This window comes from Aquarana catesbeiana, linkage group LG01, assembly GCF_042186555.1.
Source record: "Aquarana catesbeiana isolate 2022-GZ linkage group LG01, ASM4218655v1, whole genome shotgun sequence".
NCBI classification, from domain to species: Eukaryota; Metazoa; Chordata; class Amphibia; order Anura; family Ranidae; genus Aquarana; species Aquarana catesbeiana.
The window spans coordinates 227,707,246-227,730,847 of record NC_133324.1 but is presented as its reverse complement, the minus strand read 5'-3'; the positions used below and the strand labels follow the sequence as shown (position 1 = coordinate 227,730,847).

General features: G+C 38.9%; 1 protein-coding gene across 3 annotated transcripts in view; it reads right to left on the bottom strand.

Moving 5' to 3' along the window:
* The window catches only part of TAOK3 (TAO kinase 3), a 433,972-nt gene that overhangs the window by 245,011 nt on the left and 165,359 nt on the right, over window positions 1–23,602 (bottom strand). For all 3 annotated transcript variants that reach the window (XM_073625563.1, XM_073625585.1, XM_073625574.1), the window contains 4 exons: window positions 23,041–23,134; window positions 20,654–20,735; window positions 11,691–11,858; window positions 8,614–8,820 (listed from right to left, as the gene is read on the bottom strand). In XM_073625563.1, the coding sequence (XP_073481664.1) occupies window positions 8,614–8,820; window positions 11,691–11,858; window positions 20,654–20,735; window positions 23,041–23,134 (551 nt within the window). The remainder of the gene's footprint in view (window positions 1–8,613; window positions 8,821–11,690; window positions 11,859–20,653; window positions 20,736–23,040; window positions 23,135–23,602) is intronic.

The window sequence follows — 23,602 nt, the reverse complement described above, 5'->3', positions numbered from 1 at the left end:
GAGGAGACCAGGGAGGATGCTGAGGATAGAGGAGACCAGGGAGGATGCTGAGGATAGAGGAGACCAGGGAGGATGCTGAGGATAGGAGGAGACCAGGGAGGATGCTGAGGATAGAGGAGACCAGGGAGGATGCTGAGGATAGAGGAGACCAGGGAGGATGCTGAGGATAGAGGAGACCAGGGAGGATGCTGAGGATAGAAGAGACTAGGAGGATATGGAGGATGGAGGATGCGGTGGCTGCAGCTCATCCACAGCCTGCTCACACTTCTAGCACTTTCCAGCCTTACACTTTTTTTTTCCATTTTTAAAGAAGCAATGTGGCCATAGAAATCTATGACATTTGCACAGCTTTCAGGAAGTAATGGACCCCCCCAGTATGATTCTCCTCCCTATTACCACTTGTAGGCAGCAGGATCTAATGGAAGCTCTGCCTGTGTCCAGTGATGGCAGAGGAGGGGCAGGCCTGCACCATGGAGGCAGACATTGTCCTCATTGCAATCTGCAGAGTGATCACATTAATTAGCTCTTGGGGGGTGGGGTTGGGGGGGGGTGTAGATTGGAAATTAGAGCCCGCTGCTGACTTTTATTTAATAATGGCAGCCAATAATCCACAAATCAGCTTTCTTCACTACAGCCTAGGCCTCAAAAAAAATGAAAGCTGCTTCCTGATTGGTTGCCAGGTGGTGATGCTTTTTTTTTTTGTTGTTACATTAATAAAAAGGAAATTGTTTTACTCTAAGTTGGTGATTACATGTGCAATATTGGCTAAAAGTGTCCGTTATTTCGTCTTAAAGTGGAACTAAACCCTCCTATTCTTTACAGCCAGGGAAGCTGCCATCTTAGCCCCTTTTTGATCTGCAGCTGCCATGGTGCTTCACATGTGATCAGTTATGATACCAGCCGTTTGAGGGCTTGACAGTTCAATTTAGAGCACAAGCACGTCCGACAGTCGTCATTCACAGCATGCACTGAACATTAGGCTGGCCATACATTATACAATTTTCTTATTCAATTTCCTTTAGATTTACCTTCAGCTATGTAGTGCAAGGGCCTACCCGACTGCATACAAATTAAAAGCGTTTAGGTTTGACATCATTATATAGTTTTGGTAAATCTAAAGGAAAATTGTACAATGTATGGCCAGCCTAAATGTTTTGAGAAATAATTAATGCACTTAGTTCTGCTTTCATTGTTACTGAGGTTGCCCAAACAGTTTAATGCAGAACTAAACGCTTCTATCCCTAACACCCAAGGAAGATGCCATCTTAGCCTCTGTTTAATTGGCAGTTGCCCTGGTGCTGCACATGTAATGAGTTATGACACCAGCTATTTGAGGGCTTGACAGTTCAGTTGAGAGCACATGCAACTGTGAGAGTTATTAAAGTAAAAATAAAACCCATCAATTTAACAGTAAAAATAAATAATAATAAAAAAAAAAAGGCAAATTTCCAGCATGCCAGGTTTGTAAATTGTCACGTTTTTTTCTTCTCAACCAAACAGTCAATCCATCAAATGGCTGGTATCATAACTGATCACATGTGCAGGATCATGACAGTTGCAAATCAAACACAAACTATGATGGCAGCTTCCTTGGCTGAAAAGGATAGGAGGATTTAGTTCTGCTTTAATCACAATATGTTTTGAATGTACCGTTTTTGAGAAAGTTAAAACAATGGTTTAAGTTCCGCTTTAATCATTTCTCAAGACAGTAACATTTAAAGCGGAGTTCCACACAAAAATGGAACTTCCGCTTTTCGGAACCCTCCCCCCCTCCGGTGTCACATTTGGCACCTTTCAGGGGGGAGGGGGGTGCAGATACCTGTCTAAGACAGGTATTTGCACCCACTTCCGGCATAGACTCCCATGGGAGTCTATGCCTCTTCCCGTCCCGACCGCGCTGTCTGCTGGGAACACACAGCTCCCAGGAGAGAGCGGGGACCACTAGGGACGCGCAGTGCGACTCGCGCATGCGCAGTAGGGAACCGGGAAGTGAAGCCGCAACGCTCCACCTACTGATTCCCTCACCTAGGATGGCGGAGGCAGCTGCCGAGAACCGAGCGGGTTCTCGGCGTCCCCTGCCGACATCGCTGGACCCTGGGACAGGTGAGTGGGCATGTATTAAAAGTCAGCAGCTGCAGTATTTGTAGCTGCTGGCTTTTAATATTTTTTTTTTTTGGCGGTGTGGGTGAACCCCCGCTTTAAGACAAGCCTCTAGTGACAACAATTGTCACAGGTGTCAGTGTTTTTTATGTCAACTCTCAACTGAACAATGGCTAAAGTCCTAGATTACATGTACAGAAAGAACCATTGCAGCTCCTGATGTAAATAGAGGCTAAGATGGCGCTGTCTTCAGCTGTATAACACAGAGAAATATAAGCTGGGTAAACACACATCGAATTTCGGCCAGTTCAGCAGAAACTGGCACGTTGTGATCTGTGTGTGTGATCCTCCATACTCGACAGAAGACTATCATTAGATCAGCTTCTGTCAAAGAGTCCCGCTGGAAAATCTTAAATCGATTGGCAGTCTGCAGTCAATGGCTGCAGTGCCGATTAGTGTATTCTGACAGCAGGGGAGTCCCCACTATAACCCGCCTTAAAGTCAAATTGTGCAAACTTTTTAAAGCTGATCAGATGTATTACAATCTGTACAGACTTCTTCACATCTACCCAACTATACTAAACTATGATGCTGGTGGCACAGATATTCTCAGATATTCTGTTTATTCAAGGTGGAGAGGGGCAAGTAAAAGGAATTATCAGGAGTGTGTGGATATCACACCTAAAGGGCATTTATACCTTTTTATTTTAAAGAGGTCAATATAGTCTGGTGAGTGAGCATTGTAAGTGAGAGGAGGCAAGATATTGCTTGAGTGTTTTTCACTTTACTGGAAAGAGTCGTGGCACTGAACTACACGAAGCACCACTTTTTGTGTGGATTTACTTTTACCTTGGATGCATATGAACTGTCATATTTTTTTTTTTTTTTGCAGTGAGTGACACTATTAGCACTTTTTTATAATTTGTTTGCACGAATATTGGAAGCATATTAATGGGATATAATTAGCCATTTGATTACAGAAGTTGAATACGGTTATAGCTTTAATCTCTTTGCATTTGTTTACACTCCAGTAAGTTTTTATTGGTAATCCAAAAGTTTATAAATAAACTTGTAACTTTTATACCTATTTTGAATAGTGGGGTAATGTTTTTGCACGGAAGCACTAATAGGTAGCTCTGCTGTTTATTTTTACAAAATATTCTTGTCCAGGGAGAACATCCTGAAGCAACAGCTGGGGTCATTCACTAGTACTTCACTATAGATAGTAGCTAGGGTATTCTTTCTGGTATTTATCTCAACTATGGGCCTGCCTGATTGGCAATACATTGAATGGATCAATTTTAAAAAAATAAAAAGACTGTTACAGGTAGGGCCAGCATTAGAGATCAAGCCAAGGCTTGGCCAGCTTGAAAGTTCCCTTCCCACAGTTCGGTGATCTGCCATTTCTGGAGTTTTTATCTGGGGGCTGCAATGGTGTCCATGAGCAAAGTCTTACATGCTGTAGTACATAACTGGGGCAAGGAGACTTCCAGAATACAGATCTGTGGGTTGGGTTTAACATGGCCTAAATTCTACTGGCCTGGATGAACATGTCAATGATATTATTGGGAAATTGATCATAAGGATGGTAATTTTTCCAGGAAAAGGTGACAACCTGTAAAGAACTGGTTAAATGTGGTCAGGCCAGGATCCAACTCTCCTGGACTGTGGGAGCCAACATACCTGGTTTAAGCTCTGGACCTGTCCTCCTGTTCCTGGCTACACTACTTAGTGATTCATTTATCTGGCTCAATTGTGTCAACATAATTGTCCTGGCATTGGATATGCATAGTTCACAAGCAGTGTTTTTATCAGTGCGTTTGGACAGGGCCTATAGTGATTACCCATTATAGTGGGTCCTTGCACATGCACAGGGGGAATGCTGTAGGCTACCAACACGGACACAGGTCAGGCCTCTGCACTTTTTTTACACAAATACAGTTCCACTTTAAAGATGGACATCAACAGGAGTATGCAGCTGTGGAACAAGAGCACATGTATTTTGGATAGTATCAGCCCTGATAAAAATGGAGGTGTACCGAGGCAACCAACCAGCAAATCAAATTCCATTACTCTGACTGCTTCGACCCAAAGAAAAAAGGTAAAATCTGGAATACTTCACTTTGCATACAATCATTGCTCCTTGCAGCATCCCAGAGACTAGACACATCCCAACACAGAGAAGTAAAAAATCCCTTTTTTTAATTATTTTTAAATTCTGCTTAGCTATATTAGAACTAATGCCTGTATAGCAGTTTGGAAATTTTCATGCATTTTTAACTGTTTTATTAGTTGAAAAAAATTTTTTGATATATATATATATATATATATATATATATATATATATATATATATATATATATATATATATATATATATATATATATATATATACGACATATAGATGGAAAAAGAAAAAGGGGGGGGGGGGTTTAAAAAAAAAAAAATTAAGATAACCACAGTGCACCCCATATTGATGACAATAGTATGCTCTTACAGCGTCAATTCATGATAAGGTCTTGTCTCTCCCAAGGCATCGGACAAAGATTTTCAGCAATACCTAATGAGCGTTTCTCAGTCTCCTCATTTTTGCTAGTGATGTGGTAAATTTTAAACAAATTCCAAAATCAAACCTACTACCCACCATCTCAAGCAAATGCTTGTGCTGGTGACATCTTGCTTTAACGGCTGTCCAAAGAATTTTTGTTTTCAGAATGGAAAATCAGTTTGCTCAATATTTTCCAGTTGCTTCACATGTTTTTTTCATGTATGCTTGAAACAAAACAATTGCAAATCGAGTATGTCAAATCTTCATTCTCCAAGGTTATACTAAAGCTGGCCATAGACAGATCGAAATTCATCAAGATCCATCGATTGACTTCTGTACAACCAGCCTGTCGGGGTTTTTTTTCACCAGATCACTACTGGTGGCTATAGTTGCCAGCGGTGACCATTTTATTCTGTCGGCGGGGAAGGCTCCCTATTGGCAGAACACAATAGTACTGCGGGATGGATTCCCCAATCACTGATTGTGTTGATGGGGTATTGCAGTAATTTTCCTTCCTTCAACCCATGATTAAAGGAAAGAAAACTGCCTAAATCTTGCAAAGCTTGTTGCACAGCCCATATAGAACACTATACCTAGCAATTCTTAACAGGGTTCAAAAATAAAACATGCTCAATATCTGCAATGCAAAGACGACAAATAGAAAACGATTGTTTTCTATGTACCCTAGCAGCGACTGGCATTTATCTAGTGTGTAACAGCACTATGTGTAAACGAGCGCTAAAAGGCAAAAAAACTCCTTTCAGGTTTTTATGAATTATCCTAAAAAGGATAATTATCCTAAAAAGGATAATCAATCAATGTACACAATTTTCCTTCCCATGTCTTAAAGCTAAACAACAGCCTTGTATTCATTTGTGTATAGTTATACAGGCTCCTCTCCTGTACTGAAATTGCTTACACTGATCTTACTGAGCTTCTCACAGTGAACATTACACACGGGTCAAAAGTCATCTGGTAACTGCCAAACTGACAATTTCAGACAATCTCGGCCCGTGCATACCCAGCTTAAGAATGTCAGATTGGCATCCATCAAGGTATATATTGATTATACTGATAACTGCTCCCAAGGAGGCAGCTAACTGCTTGCATCAGGGCTGATGAATCTTGGGAGGAGGGTTCTGTTATGTTTTCAATAATCTTTGTACTGCACTCTGCTGACCCCTCCCACCAGCCATTATCCAACTGCATTGCATAGAGAAGTGCTGGGTCTAAAATTAGGTGTGTAATGAATAGGGAATTTGTTTTAAAAAAAAACGTATAAGCATGTGGATGAGGGGGAGAAAGAGGAATCAGGTAGGGCAAAATGTAAGATTAGAATCCAGCTTTAAAATTCTCTTGTGTCATAGCTCCTAATGCCTATATATTTTCTTCTTATTTTTTTACCTACTCCTATTGAGAAATTTATGGGCGACTAATAAGTCTCAGACTAACATATATAGCTGTAAAAGCATGCACCTGAACACGATGAAGATTATGATTATCACAAAATATTGTGTAATTTATGGACAAAAAAAGGACTATGCCGTTTTAAGAACTGCTCATTTTGACCCTATAAATGCTCTATATATCTTACAAAAGGCATTTCTCTATTTATAGAATAAAATATACAAGGACACCACTCATTTTGCAAAAACTATGCTTAAACAAAAAAAAAAGCAAAATGCAGGACTGATGGGTGAACTTTTCCCTATACAACATAAGCCTCACAGAAGACTCATATTGTATAATTTCCACGTTTTAAATGTTTATACATGTATGACTGTCTCAACATATATCTGCCACTATGTCCATGAATTTATTTCTACTAAAGCACTATTGTCAATGGCCTCCTATGTCAACTATTCTATTTTGTGTGTAATTATGCCTTAGAATCTGTCATTTTTTGTACCAGTGCAGAATTGCAGTCAATATATTAAAATGATCCTGCAACAAAGCAAAACATTCACAAAAAAGTAATCCAAAAATATCTATAGGCTAAAAGGATGTAAATTATTTTTTTGAGCTTGCTAAACGATGTAAATTATTTTTTGAGCTGTTGCTATAAGCAGCAGCTCAAATATTCTTTGCCCTATTTTTTTTTTAAAAACAAAACAAAAAAGACAAAAAGATATTCATTGATGTTAGTGCGGTTACTTTGCACAAATGATTTGCAATTGAACATAAATATTTCTCTGAGCTAGTGGTCGTTTCACCTTGCATCTTTGTTTTAATCAGGAGTGGGTCTTTGAGCAGTTCTATTTTTCATTGGTCCCATTTTTATATTATTCACACGTGTCTGGGACTTAGGTAATTTAAAGATTAACATTTATATAGAAGTAAATGGCATGTTTAAGCATAATCTTTATTTCATAGATGCTAGGAAAAGATGATATATTGTTACATTTTGGCATTCATAACAACTGTTAACACAATTATTTTTAAAATTGCCAGTTTTCAAACTATAGATCCCTTTTATAAATGGTACAAAAGCAGCTAATAATTTAAACTATTGCCTTTTAGATGCTCCAAACTACAGAACTTGGAGGAGCAATGAGTTAATTGGGTAACATATTTTAAGTTATGTTTGTCAAAAATGTGTAGATAAGTACATTTAATAAATGCCAAATAGTTTGCTTTTAAACAAATGGAGAGTCGGCGAAAGGGATGAATGCCATTCTATTGTATTACTGAGCATTCAGCAGACTACAATGCAAACAATTGTTATTTACTTCTCTCTTGACAACAATGACTCGTTACAAAAAAAACCCCCCAAAAAACAGGAGCAGGCAATTGTCATCAACATGATTTCGCATAAAGGCAATTAACCTTGATTTGTCATGGCACATTGCAGTAAAACAATTTATTTATTTATTTTATTTAAGAGTCACATTAACTTTGTTAACATGGAAAATGTTGAAAGAATATAGATATTTCTAAAAACGGAAAACTGTTTAATAAATTTTGAATACAAATGAATGCAGGTTAATATAAAAACCACACCATATTAAAAAAAGGCCCTTTCTTCTGTTAGTTTTTTTATTTTAGACTGTAACTACAGTAAGAATGGCAAACGTAAATTTCAATAATTGCAAAAATTATTTTAATTGCAAAAACCTACAGTATTCAAGACTTTATTATTTATTTTAACAAGGACTGATTTTAAAAGGACTATAAATTGCTACAATTGAGATATGTGCTAGTTTTAAAAAAATGCTTAACTTGTATCTTCTCTTTACCACACTAATTATATATTTTTAATCACAAATTAACAGCCCATTAAAAGGGTAGCACGAGATACATCATGGTAAAACCACTCTTGTACACTGTTTTTATTTATTAGTTGAATGCAGAATTAATGAATGCCATACTTGTATCTATAGTGGGGATTGTTTTACTGTGCTGAGCTGGGATTGGGTCATTTATAACTTTTAAAAAGGAAAGGAAAAAAAAAAAAAAAAAGTTTAAATGTATAAAGAAAACTTCATGTGATGCAGACACACACACACACACACACACACACACACACACACACACTATACCATTTTACCACAAGTAATATGCCTCCTCCTCTTGCTGGAGATTTTGATATTACCCAACTGAGGAAAATGCTACTGGAATGGTCCAGTCAGTATATAGTTGCCATGAACAAATATGTAAGTAGGTGCATACTTTACATTACACCCCATACCGGCCTTCTTGCTAGTATGTAACTAGAGATTAACAAATACCCAAATGGCTGCCTAAGGACCACATAAATATGCCTTTATAGATTTTTAAAAATGTAATACAAGACCGATAACTATTTAGAAAAAAAAGCTACACTAAGCTACACCCTTCACACTTGTGAGTAGAAACTTCACAAATAGAAATAGTAAATGATCCATTAAATGTCTCTTACAACATATTCACTTACATGGGAGGGGGGATCTGACTGCAATTTTCCCCACTGAACGGACTTCACTTACCTTTTTTGGAACCAAAGAAGAGGTGGAATCATAGCCGCAGCCATAGCTTGGAACCAGTATCAGCTCTGGACTCATGTCATCCATCACTTCCTGCATGCTGTTCACACTGCTGCTCTGGCTACCCGTACTGACCGACATGCTTGGTATGGAATGATTGCTGCCAAGGCTGTCCATCTTTGCAGTCAGGTTGGTCCCATGCTCACTGTCCTATACAAGTTGCAGAGTAGTTGGCAAATATTATAACATGCACATGATGCATAAAGAAATGTCATATTTTCAAACACAAAGCCTGTTTTAGGTGCGTACTACTGCATATGTTTATGTGCGTTTTATATATAGATGCCTTTTATACTTTTCCTGTTCATTCACTATGCAAAATGAGGGTGGACCCTTTGGAAAAGGGATTTTCCATTGTGTAGAGAGAAAACACAACAGTGCATATATCATGTTTACTATTTATTTCAATGGGCTGCATGTGCTTAATTTTAAAACACACCAAGTTGTAGTTCAGATGCATGTATTTTACTTCAGGGCAACAGATATGTATGAACAGGACCCTAATACAATTCTGCAGTTGTAAAAAATTGCAGATCTTACACAGACAGATAATATTGAACTTTGGCAATAACTTCTGTGGCTCAAAAAGGATTCTTTTTGAGAAGGATAATTCTCAAGCACTATAATAATTATGCAACATTCTCAGCACAGCATCAAATACCGCAGAAAGCAAAAGCAACTTAATTGTACAATTTATAAAAAGAAACAAACTATAAGATCCTAACATACCTCGATAGGGTACACAAAGCAAATTTAATAAATAATTTTGTTAAACATTATTTTGCAATTGCGTAATCACATAATGTACATCAGATCATTTTAAAAGTAAATTTTAAAGTATCTAAAATATGAAAGCAAATTCAGCTCTAACTAGACTACACTACACAATAGTGATCTTGTGCTAGTAACTGATCTTGTTGAAAATATTGATCTCTAAAAATAATTCATATTCTAAAGTTCATAGCATTTGTTTCTAGGGTGCAATTAAAATAATAGGAGCAAATTAAAGAACATTGTCTGTGTTAAATAACCAGGAATGCACACAAATTTTCTTTACATTTCTTTTTAACAAAACAAGTCTACAGTGGGTTTAAGTGCCACTATCATGTAAAATATTGTAGTCTAAAAACCATATGTGGCTAATATATATTCTACATGAATTCCCTTATTGATGTCAGATAGCTATAATATATTTTTACACCAGATTTACATGCAGATCAAGCAATGCAAGAATAAGTGGGGATGAGCCAGGTTTGAGACCTAACATGTATATACAGTGGTTGTCTTTTTTTTTTTTTTTTTTTTTCTTAAAAGGATATAAGGTTCTTTACAAAAACTTACTGCAAGGAATCAAGATGTTATAGTTTGTCCCTACCCCAAAATATTTTTTGTGATAGTGGTCCTTTAACTGAACAAAGGCTCTCTCTTACTCTAAGAACCCACTTATTGTACCGTCAGTGCTAAACTTTCTAATTAAATGGTCAACAGTCTATACTACATCTGGGCAGAAAGCCAGACCCATAAGTAATCTCTCACATAGTTTTTATTGATTCGTCATGAGATGTGTTTGCAAGTGCCTTGAACATGGTGGCTAAACAATGAAATAGGCGGCATTTACATCTATAACTATGTGATTTTATTGCATCTATGTAGTCATATCTGCAAAGTTGTTTTGAATCCAAAACACATTTTATTTTTTTCCTATTCCAAGTCCAGGGTGAACCTTACAGTATACCAAGTGTCTGAGATGTACACGGGTATCACTTGTGGCTCATTAGCAGTTTTGACTAAGGCCCCTTTCACACTGGGGCAGTTTGCAGGCGATATTGCGCTAAAAATAGCGCCTGCAAACCGACCCGAAACAGCCGTTGCTGTGTCTCCAGTGTGAAAAAGCCCAAGGGCTTTCACACTGGAGCGATGCGCTAGCAGGACGGGGAAAAAAAAGTCCTGCTAGCAGCATCTTAAGAGCGGTGAAGGAGCGGTGTATACACCACTCCTGCCCATTGAAATCAATGGGGCAGCGCAGCTATACCGCCGGCAAAGCGCCTCTGAAGAGGCGCTTTGCGGTGGTTTTTAACCCTTTCTCGCCCGCTAGTGGGGGGTAAAACCACCCCGCTAGCGGCCGAATACTGCTGCTAAAACAACGGTAAAGCGCCGCTAATAGCAGCGCTTTACCGCCGACGCACTTTCCGCCCCAGTGTGAAAGGGGTCTTAATAAAAAGGACTAACATTGTTGTAATATTGACAATTGTATGGATATTTAAAGGGGAAGTGCAGTGAATTTTCAGCAAGTATATACAGTAGGCTGTAGGCGTTTCCCAATGCAACCAAAGCATTTAATTGTCATAGTTCTGAGTAGTAAGTTGTGCCGCAAAATCAGTATGACAAAGTGGAGGAATGGGCAGATCCACAATATTTGAGGGTATTAGGTTCTGTACTGCTCTTGAACTATTTTCAAACTAAAAAGGAAAATTAGAAAATGTATTTAGTGATGCCATGTAATGATTTGTTTAACTTTAATTAAGGGCTGGTCCACACCACAAAAACACACTCCAGATCCATTCCGGATGAGTTTCTGCATGCGCACTTTTAAAACGCTTTTGATACATTTCTGGATGCATTTCAGATGCTGTTTTTCTTTTTTTTGACTGTACTGGGATTCAGTGCCTTTTTGATGCGTCCCAGTGCATTGGAGCATTTTTGATGCGCTTCACCACGTTCCAGTACAGTAAAAATGCAGCATGTTCTACTTTTTTTCCTGGAATTGGAATTCCTTGGAACTGACCGCACCGGTGTGAACTATGCCCTTGGAAACCATATAACCTACTTTCCATGTGTTTTTTGAGGCAGAAAAAAAAAACGCACTGGACTACATGTGGTGTGAACTGTCCCTAAAACCATGTCCTGCTTTTAATTTAAAAAAAAATTCCCAAAAGTTATAGTAATTTCACAAAAAAAGTTTAGGTGAAATTTTGAACATTAGCAGCCATTTTTTTTTTTTTACAGCCTCTTGGTCTTACCTCATCATCTTCCTGAGACTCATTAAGTGGACCATTGCGGGATTCTTGAAAGAGAATTTTTTTCATTTTCCTGTATTGCAGGTTGTCTAGCTCCCTGACAGCATCCTTAGTCCTCTGTATCAGATCTAAAAGGACCCGCGCTGGCCTTTCTCTGCGTACGAAGTCATGCTAGCATATTGAAGGAAAAGAAAAACACAGGAGTTAAAAAAAGCAAAGCTTTGTGTTACTAATGATAAATGCAAGGATATATATATATATATATATATATATATATATATTACATATACATACACACATACATATACACATCTAATGAAATATACACCGATCAGCCATTACATTATGGCCACTGACAGGGAAAGTGAATAACATTGGTTAATTTGCCACAATGGCACCTGAACATATGTGGGATATCTTAGGCAGGAAGTGAATGTGTTGTTCATGAAGTTGATGTGTTGAAAGCAAAAAAATTGGTATCGCAGTTTATTGTGTATGGGGCTACGTTGCTGCAGAGAAACTAGGCTGCCTATGCTGACCCATGTCCACAGCCAAAAGTGCCTACAATGGGCACATGAGCAACAGAACTGGACCACAGAGCAATGGAAAAAGGTGGCCTGGTCTGATGAATCATACCACATACTTAAACATTGTTGCTGGCCAATTACACCTCTTCATGGAAACGATCCCCCGATGGCAGTGGCCCCTTTGAGCAGGATAATGCGCCCTCCCACACTGCAAAAATGGTTCAAGAATAGTTTGAGAAACACAACAACCAGTTTGAGGTTGACTTGGCCCCCAAATTCTCCAGATTTAAATCCAATTAAGCATCTGTGAGATGTGCTCGAAAAACAAGTCCGATCCATGGAGGATCCATCTCACAATTAACGTGACTTAAAGTGATTGTAAACAATCACCTTGTAAAACAATCCATTTAGTTTAAAATAGAAAAAAAAAAAGCAAAACATTTGTGTATAGATATATATTTAAAAAAAATATACATAAATACTTTTTTTCACGTTTTATAAATGATCACACGCCCGGTCTTCTCAGCTGCATAAGAGTTGGGTGTCGGAGAAGCAACAGTACACAGACTGAGCTTGCCAATGAATGGCTGTGCAGCAGGGGTGTGTCAGGACAAGTCTGATCATTGAAGGAGAGCAGGCTGAGTTCCCAGCATAGCTAGAGAACTGACCACAGTGTGTTCTCCTACTTATTGTGGTCAGTTTTTAATAGGAAAGCAGAGGGACTGGCAGGACCACCATATACATATATATATATATATATATATATATATATATATATATATATATATATATATACATATACATATACATATACACACACACACACATACATACATACATACATACATACATATAAAAATGGTGCATAGCATGAAAGGAAGCCATCCATTTTTTACAACTGTCATGTGATCTGCTGGGATTGGTCACAGTGGGCCAGTACACTGATCAGTCATTAGCTGTGTCTGGTGGATGACGAAGGCCCCGCTCAGCTGTCATTTGACTATAGGCCAGGTGGGAACTGGTTAAAAACAGTGCACTGCAGTGCTGGTTGCCATCTTCTATACTGTGCATTGGGGTGCTAGTCTAAACCTTAATTTTACCATTAATTTAACACAATGCTTAAGCGTCAATGGACTCCAAACTATTTGTTTCCAAGTAATCTTAAGAGCCCTTGCACACTGGGGCGGTTTGCAGGCGCTATTGCGCTAATAATAGCGCCTGCAAACCGACCTGAAAGTGCCGCTGCTTGTATTCCAGTGTGAAAGCCCCGAGGGCTTTCACACTGGAGCGGTGCGCTGGCAGGACGGTAAAAAAAGTCCTGCCAGCAGCATCTTCGGAGCGGTGAAGGAGCGGAGTGTATACCACTCCTGCCCATTGAAATCAATGGGACGGCGCGGCTATACCGCCGGCAAAGTGCCTCTGCAGAGGCGCTTTGCTGTGGTATTTAACCCTTTCTCGGCCGCTAGCGGGGGGTAAAACCGCCCCGATATCGGCCGAATACCGACGGTAAAACGCCTAATAATAGCGGCGTTTTACCGCCGACGCCGCCCCCGCCCCAGTGTGCAAGGGCTCTAACACCAACAGTTTCTGAACATTAGTGTCCTTTATCATGTACGTTCTGTTTGTCCATTTTTCAAACATCGGTCTTTTGAATAAAAAAATGCACAGCAATGTATCTCTATGTGCTTATGAATGTAAACGGAAGACTATCTGCTTCCGTATAGGTCTGCGCCCTTTACGGTTTTAACGGATCAAAAGCAAAGGTCATCCGTTTACGTCCATTTTTACACAATAAATATTTTCTTTTTATCACCTAAGACTAACTTTTGCAACAACTAAAAAAAATAAAAAACAAACAGGTGTAGCCTGATGTAAACTGAACTGAAGGCAGATGTGTACACTGATATAAACCAATGTAACCTTAATCCATTTTTATCATTTTTTTTCTTAGCAAAAAAGGTGACTGAACTGATGACACCGGTGCATGTCATTAGGTTTGTGTTGGAACAAATAAAGCATCCGTTAACCGATATCCAGCTTAAAGTAATCAATTGGCTTCACTGCCCTTCTTCCTAAAATGCTAGCTGCCTATCTCTCTCAGGTTTCAATAATATCTGAGCCACTGAATTGGCCAGATAATCAGTCTGGGTTGGAAAATAGTAGGTGTCTCACTATTTGGAATACTGTGTATGGCTGTGCTTAGTCTATATAGTGAATCCGGAAAGTATTCACAGTGTGTCACTTTTTCCGCATTGTATGTTACAGCATTATTTCAAAATGGATTAAATTCATTATTTTCCTCAAAATTCTACAAACAATACCCCATAATGACAATGTGAAAGAAGTTTGTTTGAAATCTTTACAAATGTATTAAAAATAAAAAAAATCTCATTTACATACTGTAAGTATTCACAGCCTTTGCTCAATACTTTGTTGAAGCACCTTTGGCACCAATTACAGCCTCAAGTCTTTTTGACACACCTATTTTTGGGCAGTTTCTCCCATTCTTCTTTGCAGGACCTCTCAGCCCTCTCAAGCTCCATCAGGTTTGATGGGGAGCATCGGTACACAGCCATTTTCAGATCTCTCCAAAGATGTTCAATCCGGTTCAAGTCTTGGCCACTCAAGGACATTCACAGATGTGACCCATAGCCACTACTTTGTAGTCTTGGCTGTGTGCTTAGGGTCGTTGTCCGTACATTGCTGCATTCATCTTTCTCTCGATCCTGACTAGTCTCCCAGTTTCTGCTGATGAAAAACATCCCCACAGCATGATGCTGCCACCACCATGCTTCACTTTAGGAATAATATTGGCCAGGTAATGAGCGGTGCCTGGTTTCCTCCAGACATGACACTTGCCATTCAGACCAAAGAGTTCAATCTTTGTTTCACCAGACTAGAGAATTTTGTTTCTCATGGTCAGAGTCCTTCAAATGCCTTTTGGCAAACTCCAGACGGGCTGTAATGTGCCTTTTACTGGAGGGGTGGCTTCCGTCTAGCCACTCTACCACACAGGCCAGATTGGTGGAGTCCTACAGAGATTGTTGTTCTTCTGGAAGGTTCTCCTCTCTTCACAGAGGAACGCTGTCAGGGATTATTGGGTTCTTGGTCACCTCCCTGACTAAGGCCCTTCTGCCCCGATCGCTCAGTTTGGCCTGACGGCCCGCCCGCTCTAGGAAGAACCCTGGTGGTTCCAAACTTCTTTCATTTATGGATCATGGAGGCCACTGTGCTCACTGGCACCTTCAATGCTGCAGAAATCTTTCTGTACCCTTTCCCAGATCTGTGCCTTCATACAATCCTGTCTTGGAGGGCTACAGACAATTCCTTGGACTTCATGGCTTGGTTTTTGCTTTGACATGCACTGTTAACTGTGGGACCGTACATAGATAGGAGTGTCCCCTTTCCAAATCATGTCCAATAAATTTAATTTACCACAGGTGGACTCCAATCAAGTTGTCGAAACATCTCAGGGATGATTAGTGAAAACAGTATACATCTGAGCTAAATTTTGAGTGTCATGGAAAAGGCTGTGAATACTTATGTACATGTGATTTTTTTTTTGCTTTTTATTTTTAATAAATTTGCAAAGATTTCAAACTTCTTTCAAGTTGTCATTATGGGATATTTTTTGTAGAATTTTGAGGAAAATAAATTTAATCCATTTTGAATAAGGCTGTAACATAACAAAATGTGGAAAAATTGAAGGGGTGTGAATACTTTCCGGATGCACTGCATCTCACATGAGAGCTACAATACCAACCTGAGATATTGCACTATTTTCTGCTATTCTGCTTACTATTTGAATTTTTTTTAATTCAACTTACATAAAAAGACTTGTGAATTTGGCAAACAGAATACAATTTAGCTGCAGTTGGAGTCCTGCATTATGTTAAAGTGACTGTAAAGTTTTTTTCTATAAACATAACAAACATGTTATACTGTTCTGTGCAGTGGATTTGCACAGAGCAGCCCAGATCCTCCTCTTCTCGGGTCCCACTTCTGAGCTCCTGGCCTCTCCCTCCAGTCGAGTGCCCCCACAGCAAGCAGCTGATTGTCTGACTGACTTTGATTGACAGCAGTGGGAGCCAATGGCACTGCTTCTGTGTCTCAGCCAATCAGGAGGGAGAGTCTCAGATGGCCAAGGCACTCGTGAACCTCGTGGTCATAGATGTGCTCAGGTAAGTATTACGGGGGGCCGAAAGGGGCTGCTACACATAGAAGGCTTTTTATTTTAATGCAAAGAATGCATTAAGATAAAAGGGGTTGTAAAGTCAGAAGGTTTTTTAAGAAACTGGCATTAATCTAGAGTGTGAAATGTTTGGTTTTAATCGCTTCCTGACCAACCGCCGCAGTTATACTGCGGCAGGTTGGCTCCCCTGCGCGAGCCGTCGTAGCTATACATCGGCTCGCGGGGTTGGGATAGTAGGCGGGCGCACTTGCTGCACAGCGGGGGTGCCGGTGTTAGTGGCCGACGGTCGTGATGACCGCAGGCCATGAGCGATCGTGAGCAGGAGAGACAGAACAGGGATGAGTGTGTGTAAACACACACTTCCCTGTTCTGACAGGAGTGACAGATCGTGTGTTCCTATTAGCTAGGAACCACGATCCGTCACTTCCTCCAGTCAGTCCCCTCCCCCTTCAGTTGGAATCACCTCCCAGGGAACAGTTACCCCCTCAAGCGCCCCTAGTGTTAACCCCTTCACTGCCAGTGACATTTTTACAGTAATTGATGCAATTTTATAGCACTGATCGGTGTATTAATGCCAATGGTCCCAAAAATGTGTCAAAATTGTCCGACGTGTCCACCATAATATCGCAGTCACGATAAAAAAAAAAAAGTGCTATAAAAATGCTATAAATCTATCCCCTATTTTGTAGACGCTTTTGTGCAAACCAATCAATATACGCTTATTACGATTTTTTTTTACCAAAATACATATCAGCCTAAACTGAGAAATTTTTTTTTTTTTTTATATATATTTTTGGGGGATATGTATTATAGCAAAATGTAAAAAATAATGATTTTTTTTTCAAAATTGTCGCTTTTTCTGTTTATAGCGCAAAAAATAAAAACCTCAGAGGCGATCAAATACCACCAAAAGAAAGTTCTATTTGTGGGGGAAAAAAGGACGCCAATTTTGTTTGGGTACAACGTCGCATGACCACGTAATTGTCAGTTAAAGCGACGCAGTGCCAAATCGCAAAAAGTGCTCTGGTCAGGAAGGGGGTAAATTCTTCTGGGGGCTGAAGTGGTTAAAGATGATCTAAAATGGATATAAAGATGTATGCCAAGGAGAAGTGGCAAATGAAGGAACATTCCTGGGGCAATCAAAACAAAGCAACATTAAAAAGGTGTCTACAGTATATGTATATGTCACCATTCAATCATTTCACTCTGGGTACAAAACCCAACCCCGTTTTTTTTTTTTTTTGTTTTTTTTTAAAGTTTTTAAAACTTTATTGAATCATTTTTTTTATGATACACTTGGTCACATATAAACATCTAACATCAGGATTTTTTGGCTTCATAAGCAAACACAACTTAATTTGAGCTGGTTTGTCATTCAATGTTATATTTGTGCATAGACCTTTTAATCGCCATACCATCAACAATTAAAATAAATAGCAAAAATCAAAAGAGAGAATAGAAAGAAGAGTAAAGAAAGAAAAAATAAAAAAAGGGAGAAGGAGGGACCTAAGGGCTTCCCCCATGGTTCCCTATATTCAAATGTGGTGAGAATCTAGGTCACAGGTACAACCTCAAAATACCTGGGAGGTGCTGAAATTTTTCCATGCCCCCCATTTAGCTATGACTTTTGGGTATTTCTACTGTAGGCTCGCTGTCAATTCCACCATACACATAATATAATTTAGATCAGACACCCATTTACTTAATACTGGGAATGACACTAGAATTCCAATGTCTGGGTATAATAGCCCTGGCTGCGGCAAAGATAAAGCATGTTAGCCCCTTCTTGGCCATCTGTGGTCATCCTGCCCATTGCCATTGTTGCCCCCTAATATGTCTCTAGCTTACTAGCTCTCCTCCCTTCTACAAGTAAGCTTGCAAGTTTAGCAGGGCTTTACTGACTCTAGCATATGTATCTTTCCATACTTCTGGCGAGTTTATAGATGTAGTCAGGTGTCTAGTTGTATCCTTTCAAATCAGAAATGTAATTTTTTTAGGTCTGGGTTATAGGAGTTGTTTCCTTATACTTGCTTCAGTAAATCATTAAATAGCAAAGAAAGTATAAAAGCGTGGGTCCCAGAAAATATTCAAAAATATACTGTATTCAAAAATATAACAGCAAATGCAACTTCAAATTCCAACCCCAATGGGTTCCTTTTAAATAATTTTAAAAGAATGAAGCAAAATACTTTGCATAAAAAAAACAAAAACAAAAAACAGACAAGCCTTAATTCATATTTCAACGATTTAAAGTACAGAAGTATGTACAAAAAGTAGACCGTGTAGATTAATAAGTGCATGGAGATGATTTGCTAGTGAACTTGCATGTATGTTTACTAGAGAGCAAAAGGATTGCCAGATGCATGAATCAACTTCCAGAAAGAAACATCATCATAAACCTATGAGCCTGTTAAGAGATTATCTTTGGCAGCAGTATGTGTAACAAGGGAAGACAGTACGAGTATGAATGGAGCCGTTTAGTACAATAACTTACACAATCCAATGAAGAAATTCATATAAAATGTACAATGCCTTACTAGCAACACCAATATAAAAAGGGGATACTCCCTATCACTTTGAAAGAACATTCAATTTATCCCCTCCTTTTATCCAAATATGTCACCCACATGGAACAGAGTACTTATTGGACTGTTGATAAATCTTACAAGAAAAACTTTGGTGTGCCAGGTGGCATTAATAATAATATATACACACACACATATATATATATATACACACATATATACATACATACATACATATATATATATATATATATATATATATATATACACACACATATATACACATATACATATATATACATACATACATACACATATGCTACAATGGTTTTAGGCAGGTGTGAAAAAATGCTGTAGAATGAAGAATGCTTTAAGAAATAGAAGTGCTAATAATTTATTTTTATAACTTAAGAAAATGGCAAGTAAAAGAAAAGAAGAGGAATACAAATCAATATTTGGTGTGACCGCCCTTTATGGTGTATGACTTGTAACATAAAACGGTCTTCCACAACCTCACCTTAGTAGCAGAGTTTGACTGTTCCTCAGCCAGCCTTACACCTCCTACACAGCTGTTTCTGTTTCAGTTAATGACTACATTTCAACCTGATGATGATTATTGGCATCTGCTTGGTATAACTGATTATTTATACCATTGACTTGGAGGAGTTGCTGCTGTATGTATGTGTTTTTATACTTTGTTCACTCATCTTGCATTTTGTAAATTGCTAAAGGTAATTAAAATATATACTTTTGAAAGCATTCTTACTTTACAACATTTCTTCACACAGTACTGTATATCTATTAAAGCTGGCCATACATGGATCAAAATTCGACTGGTTCAGCAGAGACTGCCTGAATTTCCATGTCTGGCCACTGTAGTTGAACAGAAATTGATCTACTGTATTTTCTTGCTTGGTCAGCACTGCAGGCTATAGGCTGAAGATCCAATCTGTATTCTGATAGTGGGGAAGTCTCCTTGCTGTCAGAATACAATAGCATTACAGGGAGGATTCCCCCATCCTACCTGGTGTGTGTGGATAGGGGAAACCGGTCTTTGTTCAACCCGATGGTTGAATGAAAAAACTGACCCATGTATTGGTCAGTATAACTTGTCAGATGCCATTTGATTGAACGGGGACCCTCATTTCCGTGCAGCAGCTTCCATCAGCCAGTTTACACTATAAAAGCCCCAATATTTAAAAACACCTGGATCTTAAAATGTAACCGTTTTCTAGGAAGTGATTCCATGACACATTGAAAAAGTTGGTGCTTGTAGCAAGCAGGTCTATATCATAGTGAGACAGCATACATTTTCCTCCTAACCCATTACAACCAAGGCCATGTGATACTTTTTAATGCATATATGTCACACCAAAAAGTCACCAGATAAGGATGCATTTTCGATCTCTTATCTAAAAAGATCAGGGCTGAAATTAAGGGCTTGGTTTCAGCAAGGTCAGAATGTGGATCTACATATTTGTTTCAAAATGTAGTCTTCCCTTTGTGCAAATATCCAAATATAAAAGAGCACAAATGATCACCCGTCTATCAGGTTTCAAATCTACTGTTAGCAGATAAGGATTAATACAAGGAATGTAAGTAGACACTTTAGTCACTTGCAATGGTTATCCAAACCACACTTTATTAATTAGAACTGGAAAAAAAAAAAAAAAAAAAAACCACGCTAAAAACACAAAAGCAGCAGCAAAACAGATGCATTACCCGCAGCAGATCAGCAGATGTGGGCCGTTCCTGAGGTATTTTCTGCAAGCAGTAGTCCACAAATCCACGAAATGAGTCCGACCTGAATTTAAAAGTAACATAGTGAGCATAAAACTGCTAAAAATATATGAAAAGATCAGTAAAATCTAGAGTCAACCTATTTAAAAACACAGTTAAGAACACCATATCTGGATCAAGCAAATATTAAGACAGAGGTCTCAAAACGTTTTTCTTTTTACACTTATAAAAGATAAAACTTACTCAGGTCGATCAATTAAAGGAGCAGAGCAGGTTTACTTTGCAAAGAAATTTTACGGCCATGTGTGAAATGCGCATGATTCCCCCATCAACACAGATAGTGCTTGGGAGGGGGGGGGGGGGTGTGAGAGGACAGTGATTATTGCTAGTGATTATTGCTAGTGGCTATAGCTGCTAGGGATATACGCAAGTAAAATCTGGCAGGCTGGTTGTACCCAAGTTCAGCCTGCCCATACATGGTACAAATCTCATACCGTCTGTGGCGGGCCTTATTGAATGAGTTGAAGTAAAGTGAAAACTCACTTTGCAAAAAACACCCAATCATGTAAAAAAAAAAAAAAAAAGTTTAGCTTTCATGCAACCGCTCATCTAAAAGGTTACAAGGGAATAGAGCCTCTGACTGACCCTGGAAAAAGATGCAGAGAGCATTTCTGTATGCAGCAAATCAGCCAGCTTGTATGCTGCAACAACACAGGGTGCTGCTGTGTCCAGAGGTGTTGATAACCTATTCGCCCTCATTCACTTGTCTGAATGAGGCCTTATTATGTGTATGAACAGCAGCTATGCTCACTTCCATGCAACCATGTTTGTACCAATTTTTTTTTTTTTATTATTTATATCTTTCTTGAATTGATTGAATATTCTTTGGAAGGGAGTTTGCATTTAGCTTTGTCTCATTTACAACCTTAGGTGAAAATTCACTTTGCAAAGTTAATACGCTCTGCTCCATTAGAAAATCAACCCAAATGTGTGCCCCTTTTCTCCAGCTATGTAAACTATACAATCTGAAATGATAGCTTGACAATTTATGAGTACTTTTGTCTTTTTTTTAGTATCACATTGCTGTGGATGGAACGTACATGTAAACAAACATGCACTAACACACAGAAGTGAAGAATAAGCCTACTTTTACACTGTTCTGAAGTAAACTCGCAGTAAAAATGCATAAGCGTTTTTTGCTATGATTAAGACACATTTTTGGCACATTTTCTGGTCTGCCTGCACCTGTGAAAAATGGACATGTGATTAAAAAAATGCACCAAAAATGCAAACAGTGCGTTTTTGCAGCATTTTCCATTCATTTCAAATGGGAGTTGTGTTTTTGGTGCAGTGTTGAAAACCAAACATGCAGCATGAAGGACTTTACTAAATGCACCACACCTGTAGAGCAGTGGTGTGAAGAGTTTTGCAAGGTAAAAATGCATTAATGTAAAACAACCCTAACAAATTCAGTTAACTTTTGTAAGAAAAATATAACCAGAGGGGTTTATTGTGAGGTGGGATAAAAGAAACCAAAAAGCCCTCCACTGAACAAGCAGTGGAGTGTCCTCAAAACGAAAGCAATTTACATGTCTTGCTTCACATTAGTTAGCTTTTCAAACATTAAGGGCTCATTTACATTTGCAATATTGGGGAGGTAAAACTCTATGGCCACCACCGCTCCTCAACCGCTCCCCTTTTGCTGCTGACACAGCCGCCAAGGGCGTACATTTGCAGCAGATGGGGCCACACTGCAAACATCTACAATGCGCACAGTTGCGGAGCTGTTGTCCAGTATTTTGGGGGGGGGGGGGGGGGGGGGGGGGGGGGCAGGTGGTGAGGAGGAGATACACCACCACACCGCCTGTCTATTGCTCTCTGAAGAGCGATCCAAGCATGTGTAAATGAGGCCTAACAAGAAATTTTGAGAACAGCGGTATAATATGATCACTTTCAGATAGAAACATTTTCTGATCAAGGTTTGTGTTGAAGTATAGCCAAACATGGTCGAAACTGAAGTAGGTTTTTGTAACACTGCCAGCATCTGCCTACAGCTCAAAGGATCATACAGGTGTATCACAACTTTAACTGTTCAAAACAACCTTCTGAAATATACTGTAAGTCAAGATTCTGTGGAAGACCTAGTGCATATTTCTCCCGACTGCAGAACCCTTATAAGAAGCATAAACAGCGATTTACTACCCAATTTTTTCTATTTTAGATGCCTCATATACCGACAAAGTAGTTCCCTTTGGAGACCACTTTAATAATTTCTCCCCACAGACATTACAATAGTGGGAATGGCAATTTAAATTTAAAAAAAATTTGCATAATTTATGTATAACTAAAATAGCGAGTGAAGTACTTACCATTCGTTAGACTGTAGTGTAGGGGACTCATTCTGGGCTATGTGGTATAAGGCACTCATTGCGTTCATATTAAATAAAGGAGGCTTCCGTTCAGCTGTAAGCAAACGAGAAAAAAAAAATTCACAAGAGCAAAAGGAAGAATGTGAGGCGAGCCAGGGACATGTACTTCCAACAAGGTGTTGCTTGTAAAAAGAAGAGCTCTTTAGTGCCGTCATACTATTTAATCCAATTATTTTAATCTCCTAGGTCATTCCAGGGAAGCCATTCCATGAAAGCTTTATTCTCTGTCCAAAACACCTGAAACAATGGACCTTCACCTAACCAAATGAAGCCTTCATATGTAGTAAATGCAAGATATACTAGAAAGGCTTTTACAGCTTCCTATGGTTTTTAACCACATTCATGCGTGCAGAAGTCCATCTATTTTGTACGGCAATGCTCAACACATGATGTATTTTTTAATTAGTGTTAGTTTGTTCTGATACTTTATCACACAAAACAGTAACCTGTTTTTAACTACTCCTAATTGTGTTCCATTATTCAGGAAACACAAAAAACTTTA